The 21,032-nt window shown below is 42.4% G+C and overlaps 1 protein-coding gene across 1 annotated transcript in view; it reads left to right on the top strand.

The window, feature by feature from the left end:
* spen (spen family transcriptional repressor) overlaps nt 1–17,734 on the top strand; it is a 36,153-nt gene extending 18,419 nt beyond the window's left edge. Inside the window, exons 4-15 of the mRNA XM_042096942.1 lie at nt 3,210–3,367; nt 3,610–3,810; nt 3,938–4,089; nt 4,223–4,348; nt 4,875–4,988; nt 5,125–5,238; nt 5,887–5,987; nt 6,092–13,928; nt 14,050–14,379; nt 14,534–14,728; nt 15,032–15,190; nt 15,633–17,734. Of these exons, the coding sequence (XP_041952876.1) occupies nt 3,210–3,367; nt 3,610–3,810; nt 3,938–4,089; nt 4,223–4,348; nt 4,875–4,988; nt 5,125–5,238; nt 5,887–5,987; nt 6,092–13,928; nt 14,050–14,379; nt 14,534–14,728; nt 15,032–15,190; nt 15,633–15,764 (9,619 nt within the window). The 3' untranslated portion in view covers nt 15,765–17,734. The remainder of the gene's footprint in view (nt 1–3,209; nt 3,368–3,609; nt 3,811–3,937; nt 4,090–4,222; nt 4,349–4,874; nt 4,989–5,124; nt 5,239–5,886; nt 5,988–6,091; nt 13,929–14,049; nt 14,380–14,533; nt 14,729–15,031; nt 15,191–15,632) is intronic.
* The last annotated feature ends 3,298 nt before the right edge of the window (nt 17,735–21,032 follow it).

Raw genomic sequence — 21,032 nt, 5'->3', positions numbered from 1 at the left:
TTATTGAGTGATTAAAAACCACCCACTCCCTTTTCAACGTCACTGAAGGCCTATGTATTTTTTTGTTTTTGAAAAATAAAAAACAAATTCTGGTTCACAACACCAGCAATTCTGAAGCTGTTTGGATGCAAACTATTGTATATGTATTCAAGGAAACCGTTGTTCTTGCAGATCTTTCCAGCAGTGGACTGCATACCACATCTTAAAAGGCCGCTGAAAATATCCTTTTAGCAGAAGTTGCTGACACAAATCTGCAAGAATGTATGGGTTGGCAAAATTGTTGCTTCTGTGATGCAAGGACAAAGAGCAGTGTGTATGACCCAGGAAAACTGGGACAGTCTAAACATAGCAGAGCTACTCAGCATCGCCGTAAAATGTCAGATGGGTTTAATAGCGGCAGGGTCAATAACTTGGGTCTGCGTGTCATGTGTTTTTTTGCCTCTATGTTTGTTAGTGTTCACCATAAGCTCTAAATACTGTTATTTTATTTTTTACTTTTAACACAGGACTACTTTGGCCGATTAAATGCTTGCCTAATTCCATTTTAATTCCTGATCGGGGTGCTGAATCTTGGCAGTTCAGTTGCAGTGCAAATATAGCAGACAATGTTGAGAATATCTCTGACAATATAGCCTTTTATGTGGGGATATGTCAAGTGGATATGAATGAACTTTGGTCTCAGGCAGCCCGGTATCACAAGTGTTTTGTTGTAGCTAATTAGCAAGCTGACCTTCGCTATTTTTTGCGTCTGCCCCTCTTTCCACCCTTGATTTGAATAGACCATTACATTTGTCTCTCAGGGAGCAACCTTTGGTGCCTAAACCTAACTATTCCAATGGTAATATTTGAGATTGCAATCACATAGCACATTGACACATGTTAGCTGGGTTTAGTATTAATGCGCCAAATTGTTATCTTTTGCAGACCTGTGTGCACTTTTCATTTTTTGCTAAACCTCTCTTTATACCAGCCACTTTGAATGAAATGGATGCTTTCATGTAAGCATCAGGTCTTTCCCTTTCAAAGTCTTCCTTATTAGGCAAAATGTCCTACCCATTCTTGACGGCCTGTCAGGAGCCTTCCACTGTAAGTTGTCACATGTGACTGTAAAGGTTAAGACTAACTGGAGGTGAAATGGCATTCTAGCGGTTGAGGAATGAGAATCCCTTTAGCTGTCTATTAATTTCAGGCTTGATGTCACAGAACGATAACGAGTAGAAGACGAGCATGTCTGCAAAAGCTTTGTTGCGATAGATGCATCAATTATTATTTTTTAGCAGTGTAATCAAGTAAGGCTCAGCCAAATGCTTCTTGTTTTTTACGACTGCTATGTGCAACACACGTGACCCCAAACTTAAAGGAGAATTCCGGTGTGATATTGACCTAAAGTGTATTGAAACATGATACCGAGTGTGAACGTATGTCTCATAGCCCATCTCGACTTGTCCCCTGCACTCCAAAATCTGGCGCTAGTTAGCCGATGCTACCAACAACTTTTTCAGTAGTGGTGCTTCGGCATCGGGCTAGCCATGCAAATAAATCACTGTTTTACACCCATTTACGAGGCTCAATGTATCTCCACACTTCATTGGTAGACTTCCTAGGGCCCTGACATTTAAAACGAGACATTGAGAACTTTGAAAAAGCACTGGTAGTTTACTTACAAGACGATTTATACAGACAGTATCTTCACGAAGTTTAACGTTTGCAGCCATCTTGAATTTAGTCACGATAAGTCGAGCAACGAGTAAGAATGAACAGCTATGATAAGGGATCAGATTCCAAAAATAATTCAGTGGAAATGCATGGATTCCAGTTTCTTCCAGTAGCAGCAACTGGAATCCATGCATTTCCACTGAATTATTTTTGGAATCTGATCCCTTATCATAGCTGTTCATTCTTACTCGTTGCTCGACTTATCGTGACTAAATTCAAGATGGCTGCAAACGCTAAACTTCGTGAAGATACTGTCTGTATAAATCGTCTTGTAAGTAAACTACCAGTGCTTTTTCAAAGTTCTCAATGTCTCGTTTTAAATGTCAGGGCCCTCGGAAGTCTACCAATGAAGTGTGGAGATACATTGAGCCTCGTAAATGGGTGTAAAACAGTGATTTATTTGCATGGCTAGCCCGATGCCGAAGCACCACTATTGAAAAAGATGTTGGTAGCATCGGCTAACTAGCGCCAGATTTTGGAGTGCAGGGGACAAGCCGAGATGGGCTATGAGACATACGTTCACACTCGGTATCATGTTTTGATACACTTTAGGTCAATATCACACCGGAATTCTCCTTTAACCTTATCCAAGCATATTTACAGCTGTCTGCTTGACACTGGGACTCAATGCCATACAGTGAACTTTCAAATAGTCCTTTTGTGCAACCTATGCCACTGCAGCGTTCCCTTCTATCCCTTTTCTGTTGTCTACAAAGCAGCTAATTTCCTTGATCTAATAAGACTGAGATCTCATGTTGTATTTATGAATTCATTTGAATTGTTAAGGAGTGCCTGCCTGCCTGATATTATGTTGTAATGTATTTGTGCAAGGTTAGAAAACATGTCCATTGCTTTGGACAAGGATATGTTGCTTGCGATTTCTTTCTCAATGAAAAAACATCAGTTCTCAACAACTTTTTGAAAGTGCTAACAAGACTGTTTCTTCTTCACTCAAAAGAGGACATTAAAGCGAAGACAGGAAGTCCATTAGTTGTTGGTTTCGGAATTGCAGACTTTTGAGACACAAGTGTCCTTGTGTGTGTCTCTGTCTCTGTAGACTAGTTCAACTTTTGTATTCTGCTTCCTGATCAGTAATGACAAGCATACTTGTGCTACTTGTATACTCATTTTATGTCTAGGCTTATGTATTGCCTTTCCCTCTTAGATAGATTTCCATACAGGCAGTACACCCTTGGTTTGTTTTTGTTGCTCTGGCCATATATCAAACTCCTCAGTTTTCCTAAATGATCAGGGTTTTTTTTCCCCAAACAGATGTTATTCTTTATGAAATCATAAATTAGATTGTGAAGCACATGTAAGAGATTAATGGTATGGTTTTCAAAATGAAACAATTTACCAGATGCCTAGAAGCTCCATTCCTTCCTATATCTGAGACCGTAGTGCCACCGTAAGGTTACATCAGGTAGTGCATGGAAAGGTCCTCTGTTTCCTGTTGTCATATTGTTATTTCTGTCTGTCTTTTTCTCCTTTAGTGAGTCCAGCAGTAGCTCTAGCGATGAGTCCCCAGCACGGTCTGTGCAATCAGCTGCAGTTCCTGCTCCCTCTGCACCGTCACTGCCCTGCCTTGACAAGGATGAGCCTCGGAAAAGCTTTGGCATAAAGGTCCAAAATCTTCCTGTTCGTTCAACGGGTGAGATCAGTATTTACATTTATACTCTACTGAAAGAAATTTGCAAATAAAGTCAGTAGTTTTTTATTTTTTTATTTACCCTGTCCTGCTTCTGGGATATATAGTACCTTGACATTTTGCTGTACTGGTACTTGGTTAACTTTTTGTGTAATTCCACTACCAGTTTCAAGGGATGTTTAATATTACATTATTTTTTAATTGGTGAATTATGTGTAGTAATTTGTGTCTCATAATTTCTGTAGATACAAGTTTGAAGGATGGTCTATTCCATGAGTTCAAAAAGCATGGGAAAGTCACTTCAGTGCAAATCCATGGGGCATCAGAGGAGCGCTATGGGCTTGTGTTCTTTCGCCAGCAGGAAGATCAAGAGAAGGCTCTCACTGCATCTAAAGGGAAGCTGTTTTTTGGCATGCAAATTGAAGTCACCCTCTGGAATGGTCCTGGTAAGTAATTGAGTAAACCTACTGTTTTTTGTCTTTTTTTAATTTTTTTTGTGAAAACTCAATGCTTAACATCTGATTGACTGACACCCTCCACCTTTGTCCCACTCTCTGGGTTCTCCATCAACAGAGACTGAGAGCGAGAATGAGTTCAGGCCTCTAGATGAACGAATAGATGAATTTCACCCAAAAGCTACAAGGACATTGTTCATCGGCAACTTGGAGAAGACAACCAGTTACCACGATCTACTCACCATCTTCCAGCGATTTGGAGAGATAGTGGTGTGTTGATGCTCATGTACATTTGACAATGGAAGTGGCCTTCAGCTAAGAATGCGAAAATCTTATCTGATTGTTTATTTATGATATCTATGTTTTATTTATTGGTGCCACTCTGTTTTTTCCTCCACAACAGGACATTGATATCAAGAAAGTCAATGGTGCACCTCAGTATGCTTTTCTGCAGTACTGTGATATTGCCAGTGTCTGTAAAGCCATAAAAAAGATGGACGGTGAATATCTTGGCAATAACAGATTAAAGGTGAGAGAAATGTAAACATGCATACAGTGGTTGTTCTCAAACTGGGGGTCGGCAAAAATATTGGAGGGGTCGCAAAATTATTTGCAATCTGGATTAAAGACATTATTTTAAAGGCTGCCATTGACATAATGCCTTTGATGTTGACATAGCCTACCTATGAGATAAGACATTTTCTGCCTCTGCTTCTAATGCCCATCTCATAACATTTCGAAACCAAATTCCGCTGGTTAGAGAGAAGGGGGTCGCGAGACTTGGCCCATTTTTTTTTGTTTTTTTGGGGGGGGGGGGGGGGGTTTAGAACCACTGCTATAATAGACCGGAATCAGAATCAGCTTTATTGGCCAGGTTATGTATACAAACAAGGTATTTGACTCTGGTTGCTCTTTGCTCTCAAGTACACAATAATCACTTTACATATAATAATAAAAACAGAAAGGATAGTAAGAAATATGCAAAAAGCAAAAATACTGTTAAAATATGTTGGCTATGGGCTTATTCTCTATCTATTATGTTTTGTGTCTTGCAGTTGGGTTTTGGGAAAAGCATGCCTACAACATGTGTATGGTTGGATGGCCTAGCATCCAGCATCACAGAGCAGTACCTCACACGCCACTTTTGTAGATATGGACATGTAGTGAAGGTAACGCAATGTTTTTTTCTGTCTTGTGTTTGTCCATTTTCAGTTTATGGTTAAAGACAATTATGAATTACTAAAAGAGAATTATGAATAACCAAAATAGATGACTTGCTATATTTCTGGACTTTTTTCCTTACAGGTTGTGTTTGATAGATTAAAAGGGATGGCTCTCATCCTTTACAACAACATTGAATGTGCGCAGGCCGCTGTCAAAGAAACCAAGGGGTGGAAGATTGGGGGCAATAAAATTAAGGTAAATAAGTTACATATGGAAAGAGTTACTCATGTTGAATGAGGGTCATTTTCAAAAAAAGATTCGAATGATGGTAAAGACATTCTTCCACTTACTTGCGCCTCAGTATTTATGATGAAAGTGTGTGTGTGTGTGTGTGTGTGTGGGGGGGGGGGGTCAGAAAGAAAGTAAGTATCTCAGGCCTTACATTTGGTGAAATGTTGAAAATGAAGACACCATAATGGTAAAGACAAATAATAACTACCGGTAAATCATCAAACAATGTTTTCAAACATTTTTTGCTGCTCTGAAGAAAGCCTCACAGCCATGAACCACCCATCCTTCAAACAATTATATGATAATGAAAGGAAAAAGACACTGGTATGATGGCTAATCTTCATTTATTGCTCAGTTGTTGCATTTCAGACACCAACACCCAATTCTATCTTTTTTTTTCACTATTCACTATCTTCGCACAAATCCTGAGATAACTAGAAATCACACAAAACTTCAACTGTAGCATATTTTTGGTGCGTTCACGTTCACCAGCATGTCTTTATCAGCATTTGCACCTTTTTTGGAAAATGGCTTGAATATGGCTTGAAAGTTTTAATGTGATACTCTATAACTACTTGAATCAATGTTTTAAGTCTTTGCTTTTATACATAGGTGGATTTTGCCAATCAGGAAAGTCAAATGGCTTTCTACCGTTCAATGCAAGCCTCTGGGCAGGACATTCGAGACTTTTATGACGTTGTACCTGAAAGACGGTGAGTAAAATTGTTTACACATACGTAATATATTTATACAATATATAGTAATAACTGTATTTAATTATCTTCCTAAACAAACATGCGTAAATGTCTGTTTGCAGAGATGAGCGCAGGCCGCCATATCATGAGTTCTCTGCTGAGCGGGCATACTATGAAAATGTGCGAACACCTGGCAGCACCTACACCGATGATCCTCGACGGAAATACGCAGCTCGAGGCCGGGAGTTCTACCCAGAGTGGGATCCCTACCAGACGGACTTCTATGATGCACGCTACTATGAGGACCCCCGCGAGTACAGAGATTATCGGGACCCCTATGAGCAGGATATACGCAAATACAACTATTTACGAGAACGAGAGAGGGAGAGAGAACGTTTTGAGACGGACCGTGAGCGTGACCATGGGCGTAGGACTATGGAGCACAGCCAAAGCCCATCTCTCCCTCGACGTCCAGCAAGCCCCACAGCTTCACCCTCACCCTCTGATCGTTTACCAAGTGATTCTGAACATCCCATATATAGTCGGTCATCAGAGAGAAGTGGCAGCTGCAGTTCTCTTTCACCACCACGCTATGAAAAGAGACCGGATCGGTACACTAAGACGGAGAAGGCCGACAAGGAGAAACCATTGTTCGAATCTGAGCGACTTGGTGCAGGAGAGAAGGAAAAGCGTTCTGTCAGAAAGGAAAAGTCTGACAAAGATCGCAGTGAGAAACAAAAGTTAAGGAAGCTGAAATTGGCCTCACCTAGTGTGCCATCTTCAGAGACAGATCCTGACCCAGAACCTGACAGGGATGGCAGCCCAGATGGTGGCCAAAAAGCTAAGGGCAAAGGATTTCTTGGTAAAGAGAAAGAGAACAAAGGGCGTTTAGATTTACCACCATGTGTAGTGCAGCTTACACGGGTTAAAGAAAAGGAAGGCAAAGTTCTGGATCTCTTCCCTCATACAGTCACAGAAAAACAAAGACTGAAAGCTTCAACTGACTCTGTTAGGTCTCCCCCTCCACCTCTCTCTGCAGCAGAACAGAGGAGTTTCCCTCCCCGGATGGAACTTCAAAAGGGAGAAATTCTCAGGCATGTAAAGGTACCAAAAGAGAAGGGCTTGACAAGTCAGGTTGAGTTGGTGGATAAAGACGGGAAAATTAAAGCTAAAAAATACTTGAAGTCTGACCCAGCACTTGAGGGTACCAATTCCTCTGTAGATGTTGACCGTTTAGCTGCACGAAAGAAACGTTTTGAGGAGGCATCTGTAAAAACTGATAGGCTTAAGAGGATCACTGAGGAGGAGGAGGAAGAGGGTAGACTTGGCTCGAAGAGGCCAGTTGATGGTGCTCTGCCAAAAGATGCAGACAGTGATAAGAAACAGCTAGTTAAAGACATCTATAAGAGAGAGCATCGAAAAACTAAATTGGAAAGACTGGTAGCTGTTTGTAGTAGTCCTACAGACAGACAAGAGTCTGAGTGTGCAACACTTAGTGTGGACTCTGGCCTCAATCTGCAGCCTTGTTGTGGAGAACCAAATGAAGGGCCAACAGATGCTGTAGAGTCAACAGATGCTTTCTCTAGTCAGAAGCTGGAAAGTTTTGGTTTGAAAAATCCCAGTCGTCCTAGTGATGGAAGCCATGATCAAGAACAATTTGGAGAAAAAGAACATCTGCATATCGGCAACCAAGATCACTTTGTTGAGAAAAGCATTACAGTGCATGATGTCCAAATATCTATGGACATAGACCACTCCCAAAGCTGTAGAAAACAAATGGAACAAAACCGCCGACTTCAAAAGCAGCTGCAAGAGCATGACAAGTCAGATAAATCTGAAAGTCCTGTTTGCGTGGATTCAGATGATTTGGAGCGGCGCAGTCTTGTTCATGAAGTGGGAAAGCCACCACAGGATGTCAGCCATGATTCTCCACCCAGCAAACGTAAAAAATTAGAGACCCTTGACTTTGAATTTAATTCAAAACGAGAGTGTGACTACAGAAGCTCTAGATCAGCTAGTGAAGATTCTGACAAGAATTCAATCTCTGTTGCGCCATCAAGACAGTTAGTATATAGTGAGGAAGAGGCTACTGTAGATTCACCACTCATGATGTCCAATAAAGACTCTAAAGATAAAGAGGATAAGGTCAGCAATCGCTTAGATGTCTTGAAATACAGCTTGGACTCCTCCACTGGGAAAATGCTTGCTACACAAACAGAGCATTCCAAACTAAAGGCAGTTTCTCAAAGTGCTGAAGGAGAAATGCGCTGGGAGAGCAGAATAAAGCAGGACACACTGCGCATGGACATGCCTTTCCCAAGTAGCGTTGTTAAACGGGATGGAATCCGTAAACGACCTGTTCGTGAGCTAGAGCCAGGAGAGGTTCAGTCAGACTCAGATGATGATGGTGACAATAAACGTCTCTCACCCAAATCGAATGCCTCACTCTTGTGCTTGCAGAGGGAACGAGAAGACAGACATTTGGATATCAAACTATCTGGTTCACTTGAGAAAAATAAATTTTATGAGTTTGCCCTGGATAAGACTATAACACCAGACACCAAGGCTCTTTTGGAACGAGCAAAGTCTCTCTCCTCCTCAAGAGAGGACAATTGGTCATTTCTAGGTCATGAGTCACGGTTAACTACCCTGCGCAATAGTTCAGACAAGGAGAGGGTTGAGCCAACACCACGACCTATTCCCTCTTGGTATAAAAGGAAGTTTAAACAAGACTCTGAAGGCAAATTGGATGATAAAAAGGAGATGCCCAAAACTGAGAACTATGAACGTCAAGAGCTTTTTGTTTCTCGCTTTCTTCGCAGCTCCATTTTTGAACAAGATTCACGTCGTTTGCAACATCTTGAACGCAAAGATCAGGATCCTGAATATGGTGCAGGTAGACTTGTGAGCCAATTGAGTGGCACTGAGGGACATGTCGGGACTGGAGGTGAGGACCGTACACAAGAGCCAACTGTACTTTTTCACAGTCGTTTTTTAGAGTTACAGCAACAGAAGGGCAGAGATCACCAGCCCCACGAAGAGAGAACTAATGTGCCCGATGGAGATGAGGATGACAAGCCAAAAGAAGGGAACCAGGAGCAATGTCCCAAAGTGGATGAGACTACACAAGACATTAAGCCAATAAGTCCTGTTTCAGCTCAGTCAGTATCAGTACCTGTCCCATGTAAGGAGTCATCTCAACTAGATGATGACCTGCAGGATAAACCAGATGTGTTGTTTTCCACAACAAAGTTGGCAGTCCCTCAGGTAAAGGTTGAGGATATGATGGACACCACTGAAATGTCCCCTCTTCAGTCTAAGCAAATCGAAAAGTATCAAGTTCCTCCAACTGTTGGTGTTTCTCCAGCTGATCCTATATGCAAAGAGGAGGCAAAAGATGAACCTAAACAGGAACCTCTTGAGACTAAAGTAACTCCTGTAAGTACTCTGACTGTGGAACCTTCCACCTACACTGATGTTAAGCCTCCCACTCCTGGTGCCTCGCTAAGTGTTTTAGAAACAGAAACAGCTGAGGACCTACAGTCTCCAAAGTTATCACCCAAACCTGTCACAATTCAAGAAGCCCTCAAGGAGGAAGAGGAACCTCAGCCTGAAAAAACACTGCCCTTAGACAGCCATTCACCCAAGAATGTAGATGTGCCTCTTGAAATGGCATCGTCCACATCAGATGCTGAAGCAGAAACCGCTCCTCCACGGAAACAACTTAAGAGCAAGAAATCTAAGCTCACACCAGCAGCACCTCCAACTCCTCCACACAGTCAGCCAGCAGGAAATGAGAAGCCAGTAACTCGCAAAAGTGAGCGAATTGACAGGGAAAAGATGAAAAGAGCATCATCTCCGAGAGGAAAGTCACCAGTCCACTCAACGGATACCGAGCAAGGGCCTGAGTCCGATAGAGTCATAGGCAGACGCCGGCGTAATGTGCGCTCTGTTTATGCTAAACCAGCTGGAGATGAGGTTGTGCAACAATCAGGAAAAGATGTGGTTGAACCTCCCCGCCCTACACGAAAACGGGGTGCTGACAAAGACCCGGTTCAGCCAGATTCTACTCCCACTCCTACTGGCAAAAGAGGTCGCCCCAAGACCCGTAAAGGGGGAAGAGTTGAAGATGTGTCACCCATTAAGGGAGACCAGCCTAAAATGTCTGAGGGAGAAGACAGCGACAACAAACAGTCTAGTGGCAGTGACATTTCTAAGGTTTCAGAGGGTTGGCGGTCTCCCAGGACTCAGAAAACACAGTCTTCACCCACTACAAGTACACAAAGTAAAAAAACAGGCAAAGTTGAAAAACAGTCTGAGAAAATGGATATCCTGTTTGATAAGTCAGAAACTGATGGAATTGTTGCCTCCGAATCTCAAATTAAATCAGTTGAAGAGCCACAAGAATTGGCAAAGTTATCAGAGGATGCCAAACAACAAACTAAATCCCAGAAAACGGATAAAGGGAAAGAATTTACAGAAACTGCTGAAAAGAAATCTGAAGAGAATGAGGAAGAGAAGCTAGATGCCTCTATTGAGAAACAGAAAGTAGCTGAAAAAGGTTGTAAGACTAAACCACCAAGATTGACTCGTGGCTCTAAAACAGGAAGTGAGGACAAGTCACTTAGTCTGAAAAATCTTGTAATTCATTTAAGTGTGGATGATGTAATAGGTGTCCTCCGCTCAGGGGAAGATGAGCCTGAACCATTTCAAGATTCTGTAAAGAAAGCAAAACCTGAAATGTCTCCAAAAGAAGATACTACAACAACTAGTTATCTTAAGGATGTGGATGACCTCAGCCCAGATGAAAAAGAGGACACTGAATCTGAACCCCCAATCGACCCTGCTGCAGCTCTCCTGGCTCGTCAAATGGAGCTTGAAAGGGCAGTTGAGAATATCTCTAAGTTTACTGTAGAACAGCCTCTCCCATCCCCATACAAAGAACCACCTGCTGAGCCCCCAGTCCTCTTACCACCAGTTCCAGTTGAACCACAAGATGAGGTGGAAGAAGAGAAACCAGCTAATCCTGCCAGTGAAACAGAACTTGCTGCAGCAATCGACTCAATTACGGCCGAGGATATCTCTGCAGATGCAGATGCATTCACTGCAACCCCATCCTACCCTCTCCAGCTCCCCACACCAGATCCAGTAGTTTTACCCATATCCAATGAAGTAATGGAACCTGAGACTCAAATGGCTTTCAGTAATGTCATGAACACAGATTCAGAAATTGGTATCGTCACAGAGCCTAAGCCATCTGAAGTAATCAACACCAAAACCACAACCCAAGAAGAATCTCCGGTTGTAGGAACACAAAAGAAAACAGGAAAAGCCAGACCGAAAACCCCGAAGAAGGCTAGAGGTCGAAAGACTACTGCAAGTAAGAAAGGAGAGATGGAAGAGCCTGTTTTGGAAGCAGAGCCAACAACAGTAAAGCTACCAGATTCAATTCCTGAAGACATGAAAGCTGTTAATCCAAAGGCAGTTACTACAGCAGCAGCAGCGACGGCAGCTGTAGTCACTGCAGCAGCTGCCTGTAAACATGATGTTACCTCAGCAGTAACTCTTGACACGCCAAAAGAGGCCGAGCAACCTGCTGTAGAGCAACCTGAACCACAAGAATCAGCTTTTCATTCAGGCAGTAGCAGTCCTGTACATTTTAAATCACAACCACCACCTACTGACCCCATTGCCCCAGCTCTCACCCCTTCTCCAACCCGATTGAATGTACCACCTGTACGCCCAGGAAAAATGGCAATCTCATCTCCAACTTGGCTGAACAGATCTGAAGAGACATCTCCCTTATCTACACCTGCTCCACAAGTAGTGGTAACACCACCCACAGCACCTATTCCAAGTATTGGAAGTGTATCAGGGAATCCACCCTTACCCCCTGATACTAAGGCATCTGATATTGATCCCAACTCTAGCACTTTACGTAAGATCCTGATGGAGCCAAAATACGTAACTTCAAACAGTACCTCTGTTTCTAGCATGGTTCTCACAACTACATTAGTGGAGCCCCGTGTGTCTGAGAATGAGAATTCCTCTGACCCTTTATCAGCGAAATCCTCTATTCCCGAAGATAGGCCCTTGCCTCACACACCACATGCCATGCTCCCGCACCCAGCCCCATCTCAACCCCAAGAGAATCAGCACATTTTCAGTGAGAAGTTGGTGAATTCAGTGATTTCTTCTGCTACCTCAGTTATAAGTAGGATTACCCCCTTTGATTCTGATGAGACTCCTCATATCTCTCTTAGTAATCGCAGTGCTGGAATGTCATTACCCAAGCAGAAGTACAGAGCTAGTATGAATGAAAACAGTTTGCCACGCTACTCTGGATTGTCTATGGCAGAAGATGGAAGCAATGTAGGCCGGCCAGTAGTGGATAACTCTACTTACAACACAGGCCCAAGCCCTGGATTAAGGGTGAACACTTCGGAGGGTGTGGTGGTGTTGAGCTACTCTGGACAAAAGACTGAAGGACCTCAACGGATCAGTGCCAAAATTAGCCAGATCCCACCAGCCAGTGCTGTTGACATTGAATTTCAGCAGTCAGTATCTAAATCCCAGATAAAACAGGAGTCTGTCACTCCATCACAACCCTCTACTCCAAAGGGATCCCAGACACCCACAGGTTATGGACACACAGGTGTGGTATTAACTGGCCAGCCGTACAATACTCAGCCTGTTATCTCTATTAACCAGGGAAGCCCTATCTCTGAGAAGTCTGAATCTTTATACCACAGTGGTTCCCAAGGCGGTCCTGTGAAAATGTTCCAGCAGTCAGTTAACAGTCCCCAAGTTCTAATGTACAATCAAGTAATGATGCAGCAACATGCAAAGAAAGGGCCTGGAGCGGAATCCATAAACATGAAAGTTGAGGCAAGTAAGCTTATACAACCCTCCAACCTGAGTCCAGTCTTGAGCTCACACCATTCCTCTTTGTCTGGTAACCCCAGAGTTTCGAGCCCAACGACACCTACTGACAGATCAGTTCAACATCTAAAGCAAGAGCCTCACTCTCCACGGACATCTGGCCACTCACCTTCACCTTTCCCCAAAGTGTGTCCTCCCGGTAGCTCCATCTCTCCAATTGGTACCTCAGTTGTTTTAGGCACAGGCAGCCCCATCTCTCAGTATGTCTCCAGCATGCACCACCCAGAGCAGTCTGTTATAATGCCTCCTCACAGTGTTTCCCAGTCAGTACCAATGAGCCATCATTCTCAGGGAGATGTAAGATGTACTCCTCCTCTCTCTGGAGTAAGCTATGGGATGCGTGCCGAGTCTCTGGCCTCTCCTCGGTCTGGGACTCAGCAGCGGACCACCACACCTCAGCCGGCAGGAATCCGGGACATGGTCTTGCAGTCACATGCCGGCGCTCCGGGATCAGGAACAGGAAGTGGAGCTAATGAGGAAGAATTGAGACACTTTCATCAGGGCCTGCGAAGACCTGCTCCCTCCCACCTTCAGCCAGATGTCATGGTGGTCCCAGGTGACTACAGGGGGTTGCATCATGGTGCGCTACGTCTAGATCAGTACAACATGGCCCCCAGGGATGTGCGACTCCTTATGCACCATCAGTTAGGGGAACACCCGTCAGTGGACTCCCGTAAGTCTCGCACTCCAGAGACCTCAATGACCACCTCACACATCTCTGCAACTTCTTCTAAAACTCCCCCTGGCAAAGCAGTACAACAATTAGGAAAGGAAACATCAAAGGCTCTAGAAGTCAAGATGCCAGCATCGCCCCATACAGAGAGTAGAATTATTGGGCATCCTCCTGTTTCTGTAATGATGCCACCCCAAGGTGTCCAACTTGTGCATCCTGGCAGTGCCACTTCCATGTCAGAGTACTCAGCAGTGTACCGGGAGATGCGGGGCTTCCACCCCCAGTTTCCTGGTCACCCTTCAATTGGCATGAACTTGGCACAGCGTACCATACCCCCTTCTCAGGTGAGACATTCTGAGAGTTCTTTGTACAACTATATGATGCTATTATTCTTAAACATATATTTTTTAGCTGTTTGAACATGCTCCTCAATCTTTTTTTTGTCATCTGTCTCTGTCCCAACAGGAAGTAGATCATCCACACAGGAACAAGATTTCCCCAGTGCAGCCCTCTGGAGCTATTGCTGAACTGAAAAATGAAAGCTTGCACCTTCGTCATCCAGCCATGGAGTTGTCACACGTGTCCAGGGTTCAGCGAGATACCCACTCTCCTTCCTTTGTGCCATCTTCTGCAGTGGCCCAAAGGACAGAAATGGCCCTGTCACTTCATAAGGGGCCTCAAGCTGTCATCTCTGGCCCTCTCCCACTAACTGCCTCAGGCCCCTCTCAGATGCGACCAGATTTGAAATTTGAACACACAGAGCACCGTTCAGTCGACACGGTGAAGCTTTTAACAGTAAGTGACCACAAAAACAAGATGTTTAGGGGAAAAAAAATATAATTAATTGTTGAAATGTATACTTTAGTGAGTTGTTTACTTTTGTAACATTCACTTTCTTTCTTTCTTTCTTTCTTTTTCTTTCTTTCTGTATTCCTTTCTTTTTGAGCAGAAGTACCCAATTGTGTGGCAAGGTCTGCTTGCTCTGAAAAATGACACTGCTGCTGTCCAGCTGCACTTTGTCTCAGGAAATAACATCCTGGCACAGCGGTCTCTTCCACCAGTGGAGGTCGCTCCAATTCTTCGCATAGCACAGAGGATGCGGCTGGAGGCAGCACAGCTTGAGGGAGTGGCACGAAGGATGACTGTAAGCTTTCTGTTTTGTGTTTTATGGGTGCAAGAATAGGGAATGTCACTGTAATGTACTATGTTTTTAATGCATGCAATTATATTAGTTATGTACAATTAGTGTGACAGATATAGCTATCATTGATGTAAATAGAAATTTGGTTTCAATTCTGTGTAATGTATCAAGTGTAGCAAAAAAGATTCAAAATTAAGTTGTAACTAAAATTGTTTGCATTGCAGTCTGATGTAATGCTTCCTCACAATGTCTGAATGATGTAAGACAACTGTGCTTTAAAAAATCCTATCTCCTTTTTTTGATTAGGTGGAAAGTGATTACTGTCTTCTGTTGGCTTTACCTTGTGGGAGGGACCAGGAGGATGTCCTTGCTCAGACTCATGCTCTTAAAGGTGGATTTATTACCTACCTGCAAGCCAAGCAAGCTGCTGGCATCATCAATGTCCCCAACCCCGGCTCTTACCAGGTCTGTGTACACATTTTTGACCTTGTGTATGAAAAACCTGTCTATTGAATATATTGATGGCAGCAAAAGACAGTGTGTCCTAATTTATTTGGTGGGCAAAGTGCAAAGTCTGTCAGCAAGTAAAAGTTCTCATGCATGAAATACAACTATTTTATGGCATATGGTAGCATTAAGCTGACTCATCAATGTTTGCGGTTCAATGTCTTGCCCATGGTGTTCATCTACCAAATTGATTTTACTTTTTCTAGCTTTTGAATTAGCTTTAGTTAGACTTAAGACATTGCACTTTGCCCATCATTCAAATTAAGGCCCACAGTGTAATAAATGGAAACGGTTGTAAGAGTTGGTTGTTGGTTTTCATGAGAATCTGTATTGTTGAGTATATGAAGTCTGAAATAAGTTTTCATGTTTGTTTGTTTGTTTGTTTTCTTCTCAACTGTAGCCAGCCTATGTTGTCCAGATTTTCCCACCCTGCGAATTTTCTGAGACCCACTTGTCTCACCTCGCCCCAGATCTTCTCAACAGTGTCTCCAACATCTCTCCTCACCTCATGATTGTGATTGCCTCTGTGTGAGAGACAGACATCTTCTCCAAACCCACTGGATATCAACACCAGCCTATGGGACTCAGCCTTTTTTTCTTATGTGTGTGGACATGAATATGCCTCACTGCGGAACTTGATTCAGTCTTTTTTGCATCATGCACTCATTCTTCTTTTGTTATTTTTTTTTCTTTTTCACCAGATCCTTAATTCATCCTCTCACCTCAACTTTCACGTCTATGCATCTCTAAGGAGAAGGCAACAATGGGCGTAACTGGATTTACAATGATCAATTATCTGATCATTTATTTTATTTTTTTGTCATTGATTAACACACAGAGGATTTTCTTTTCTTTTTAGAGCATCAACAAAGGGGATGAGTTTAAAAACTTTTGGGAGGGACTGTTTAACAGTTTTGTTTTTTCACTGATGATGATTGTGATTTTGTTTGTTTTTTTTTTTTGTTTTTTTTTTTAGAATTTCTTAAAAAGATTAATCTGATCAGTCATTGCACTATGTTGGAGAAATCAAATTGAGAATCAAGTACTTTTACCTTTGTACAGATTTGACATGATGCTTTTAAAAAAAACATGCTCTTTTCACCAGCCTTCTCTGCACAAGAGACAAAACTGAGCTGGTGAGATCTTTTTTTTTCTGGGATTTCACCATTTGAAGAATACATGAACAAACACACACTGACTGACTGGCACGTAAATATCAGCTCTCTACAGACTTCTCTGCAACTACTGTTGTGTCTTGCCACCTTAATTCCGAGTCTTTTTTTTTTTTTTTTGTATTATTTTCCTCTCTATGTACCAGGCCCTGGAACTCCACAGGGGATTCTGGAGTTGTACAGTTTACACTTGATGCCTCAATGTGGGACTATAAGATAACTTTTGCTCAACTTTTTCTGTCTCTTGAAGACTGAAGGCGCAAAGGGGTGAATGCGGTAATGTGTAAATATTATAAATATTTAAGGACTTACAATGGACAAAAAACGACAAAAAGCTGGGAGACCAAGTGGATTACAGCATATCATTGACCACAGATGATAAATTATGTCAGGAATGTCCTAAGGGGAAGCTGCTTCCCTTTTACTCTGTCTAGAATAAATTCTGTGCCAAAATACCTTTTAAAATATTTCAAAAGAATATGAAAATGGAACAAAAAATGGAATTACAAAATCAAATATTATTTTCATACTTTTTGTATTTGTCACATTGTTGTAATTATTTGTTGACTCTGCCTCATTTTTGATTGTTATTGTTTCCCTCTTGTTCAGTCCCACCTAATTCTTCTCCTGGAATCTAGTTCATTTTCACTCAGACATGATGTGGTGGTGATGTTGGTGATGTTTGAGGCCACTCCCCTGATTGTGTAAATCGCAATATCTTCTTTCTTTGTTTACTTGTTTGTCTGCCTCCATCTCTCTGACAACATGTGTGTCTGACTAAGAAATCTGGTTTAATTAGCTATGCTATGCAGTCAGACATGTCTGAATGAAATATTAGCACATGGGGGGGAAACAAATTGAATTCAAAAAGAATTTTGGGAATGTTCTCCCTCTTATACTTGTCTGTCCACTGTCTCCCGAGCCAAGATGTAAATAGTCATTAATTTTATCTCTGAACTTGTTAATTTGCGCTCAGATTTTGTCTCATTTCAGGGTCCTCATTTTTGTTTTGTATGACAAAACAAAGCAGTCTGAAGAAGACAGAACTAGGTGAAAACCCATGCAGAAAGTAGAACCATGTTTCTCAGTTTTGTGGTGCGACTATTTGTACGACTGCAGGCTGACTTTTTTCATGGTTATGTTGAAGGCACTTATAATTTTTGATACAAATTTAAAAAAAATACCAAAAGTAAGAAAAGAATCAGAACTGTTAATCTAAAAAAATGTCTTTCAATTTATCTCTATTTCATCAGTTTGTACTTTTGCTGTTCCTCTATGAGGACATTTTAAAATGTAAAATAAATTTTGTTCTTCGGATCATTAAAATGGTCATTCACTGTTTCACTCTTTAATCATTTGCTTATGGGACATTTCCCTGACATGCGTCCAAAGCCAGGGTTGAAACCTCTCCGTGGCTACACAGGCACTCAAGAGTTTGGCCACATGATGTCAGCAAAATCTCATTTTATGAAGAAGTTCCAGGGATAGAATTGCTGCGGTCACTTCTTTTCCAATGTGTTGACACTATATGACTATTGTTGGCAACATTGACCTTTTTTACTGAGCAAAAGGCATTATCCTTATGCAGAGAATAATGAATTATGACATTGACCACCAGTAGATTGCACAGTAACCACAGTTTGGCTTTGAAATATAATTTGTCAAAATTGTCCCTGCTCACAAACTAAAAACATCACATCACTCTTACTGGGTTAATGCTCCCAAGTCTCTCATTTGAAACATCTGTTTTTCTTTTGTGAAAATCATTCACAGTAATATCTTCAAAATACTGCATTGGTTGGCCTTTGACATGCTTTGTGCTAATGAAATGGAGAAGTAGCATTTAAGCACAATGTCATATTGTCTCACACCAAAATCAGATATGGAGAGACTTTCTGGCACTTTGAGGAGTATTCTACACATGCACATGTGTTACTGGGATCGATTGTCACTTTCACAGAAACATTTAAGCCCCCCTTAATTTGCTAAGCTTGTGCCTCATAGCCCCAAGAGTATGTTCTTTTTCATCTAGTAATCCTTTCACAGCACATGCCGTTAAAACGGGATCTCTTCTAGTTAATGAATGCCTCCATGCAAGTGTTTGAAACATCAGTTTGTGGTGAGGAATCCTAAGGACAGCTGTGCACATGCCTGGAACAGACTGCTGCTGGGGGCCAAGGCTATGGGAGGGATCAGTTGGAGGATAGGCAGGCAACTGGTAAGCAGTTGTAGGCCTCATAGATTCAGGAGTGAAGTATCGCATTCTGTATCTCAAATATTTATTAAAAAAAAAGTTCTCAGTTTAGTCTTTGCATTGCCTAGGACATATGAGTTCAGAATGGAAAAGCAGCAGAAGTGGTGGGTCTGATGTTTGACATGCTAGTTTCCCACAGAGAACAAACAGAAAGACCATTGAGCCTCACTTTGTCCTTTTTGAATAATTCCAACAATTATCACCTCATTCCTTGCAGATCTGAGCCCCATAAATGTCAGCGGCAGACATATTTCAATCTGCTCTCTATGTCAGAGCTCGGTATGTGCGTGTGTCCGAGCCGTTAGATATGTGCACCAGAGTGTACTTATGTGGCCAAGGTCCTGGCGCTGTGGCCACAATTTTAGTCCACATCCAAGCCACCCCTCAAAGGTTTGTTTCTGTGGGGATGAGGGGGTTTGGGGCATGGGTCTAGGTCTTCTGTGCCCAGCCATGTTCAGTTTCTTGGGGTTTTGGTCCTGCGTGTGTCCATCTCCACAGGGAATGCGAGGAATCCTCAGGCCAGTGTTTTGGTGGTGGAGGCAATGTGATGCGGCTCCTTTTTTTAAAAAAAAATTGAAATCGGTGTATGTGGTGACTGAGTGGGCGGAATGAGTCGCGGACGACTCTTATATCATGAGATACTCTTCTCCCTTTGCCTCGGAACCACTTGCAGGCTATTTAATGTCCTGGTATTTATCTCCTTCCAGGTCTGTGGCTTGCTCTTGAGGTCTGTCCATAAAAAAATGTTATTAAATTTAAATGGATGTCAACGCTCTTGGTGGCCCATGCATGCAGAGAAGAACAGTTAATGCCCTTGTTTAACTCCGCAGGCCACCATTTACTGGAAGGTGCTGGAAAGCCAAAGCATCAGCATTTAGTGTCGCCACTGTGAATTAAAATGGAGATCAAAGAGGGTCAAAGAAATCTAGGACCTAGGACCTTCAAGAAAAAGACTGCTCTTTTCTCTCTCTCTCTCTCTCTCTCTCTTCTCTCTCATTCTCTTGCTCTTCTTTTTTCCCTAGCAGGCATGTTAGCAAGAAAAAGAGGTGAAGCACAAGAGATTTACAATGCCATGACAGGCCAAGACCAGGAATGTTAATTGACACTCCAACTCCCAGAAATAGAGGAACGCAGTGGTAGGAAGTGTGAGCGAGGACGACAGAGAGACCAAAAGGAAAACGGCAAGATAGCCACCTCCCCTAACCCCCCCAACCCTGAAATTACAGGCCTCGTGTTTAGTAAAGTGGCAGCGCTCTCGGTTCAGCGCAGTAGCAGCCAGGGCACACATTATTATGTGCACTCGCCTCAGGAGGAGCAGGCACGTCATGCAAAAAAGAATATTTGATTCAAATTCGTGAGAGGGAGGACCTTTCAGTTCCCCAATTGGAGCCATGTGTGACCTGCGGAACCCATCAGGCATGGGTTCGTCATCAAGGAACAATTAAGTCACGTGTTCTCTAATGATAATTGACAGACTTGGCTCCACTTTAGTTGTGCCTCTTGTTGTACAAAGTGACATGACTAATTGATAATTAGGGAAATTATTTATTGGTGGCTTCGTTTGTGAATGGAATGATTTAAAATGTTTTGCTTGGGTTAAAATGCCTTTTAATGGGGTTTTTAGTGTAGGTTTTGTGGAGAATATGCTGATCATGCTGAGGTTGCTTGCTGGTATTCAATCAGTGGAAGAACATCCAATGGTTATACTTGTCTCTAAAGAACTTTGTTTCTCAGGAAACAGGAATAGACATCTTCAGAAGAACATTTTCAAAACACACTTAGTTTTGTGTGTGTGTGTGTGTGCGTGTGTGTGCGTGCATGCATCAATGTGAATTTATGTTTTATGCATGCATATGGAAAGTAATGCTTTAGATGTATCAAGGGAATATTTATTGGTGGGCCCCTATGACCCTGTCAGTTTTTCTTCAAATGTTTCATCATGTATACCCATACTGCAGATATGGCGCCAGGCCAAGTTTTACCATCTTACTGACACCAAGAAAAGCATGTCTGCCTGTGTCAGGGTAAACTTTTCCTCCACAAAATCTAGACACATTATCCTCCAGTGAGGCTCATGTAGCATTCAGTAAGTAGCTTGTGTTGTTTTTAGGCTAACATACAGGTCTTAATACTATCCCACTTGAGCTTACAATACAATACAACTACCATAGGGTGACAGTGCAGAAGTTTGTACTTAAACTTCTGCACTCTTATCCTCCTCTGGTAGTAGTATTTATTATGACCGCCACGCAGTAAAGCTTTCTTCTAGATAGTTTTTTTTTCTTCAGTAATTTTGTGTCAACGATTCCCGGGACACTGAAAGACCGGGGTGCACGAAACTTGTTGGGCATGTAGCCGTACAAGGATAACACAG

The sequence above is a fragment of the Alosa sapidissima genome, chromosome 7, assembly GCF_018492685.1.
Source record: "Alosa sapidissima isolate fAloSap1 chromosome 7, fAloSap1.pri, whole genome shotgun sequence".
Classification (NCBI taxonomy): domain Eukaryota; kingdom Metazoa; phylum Chordata; class Actinopteri; order Clupeiformes; family Clupeidae; genus Alosa; species Alosa sapidissima.
Note: the sequence above shows the minus strand (reverse complement) of the source record. Positions and strands in the feature narration are given on the sequence as shown.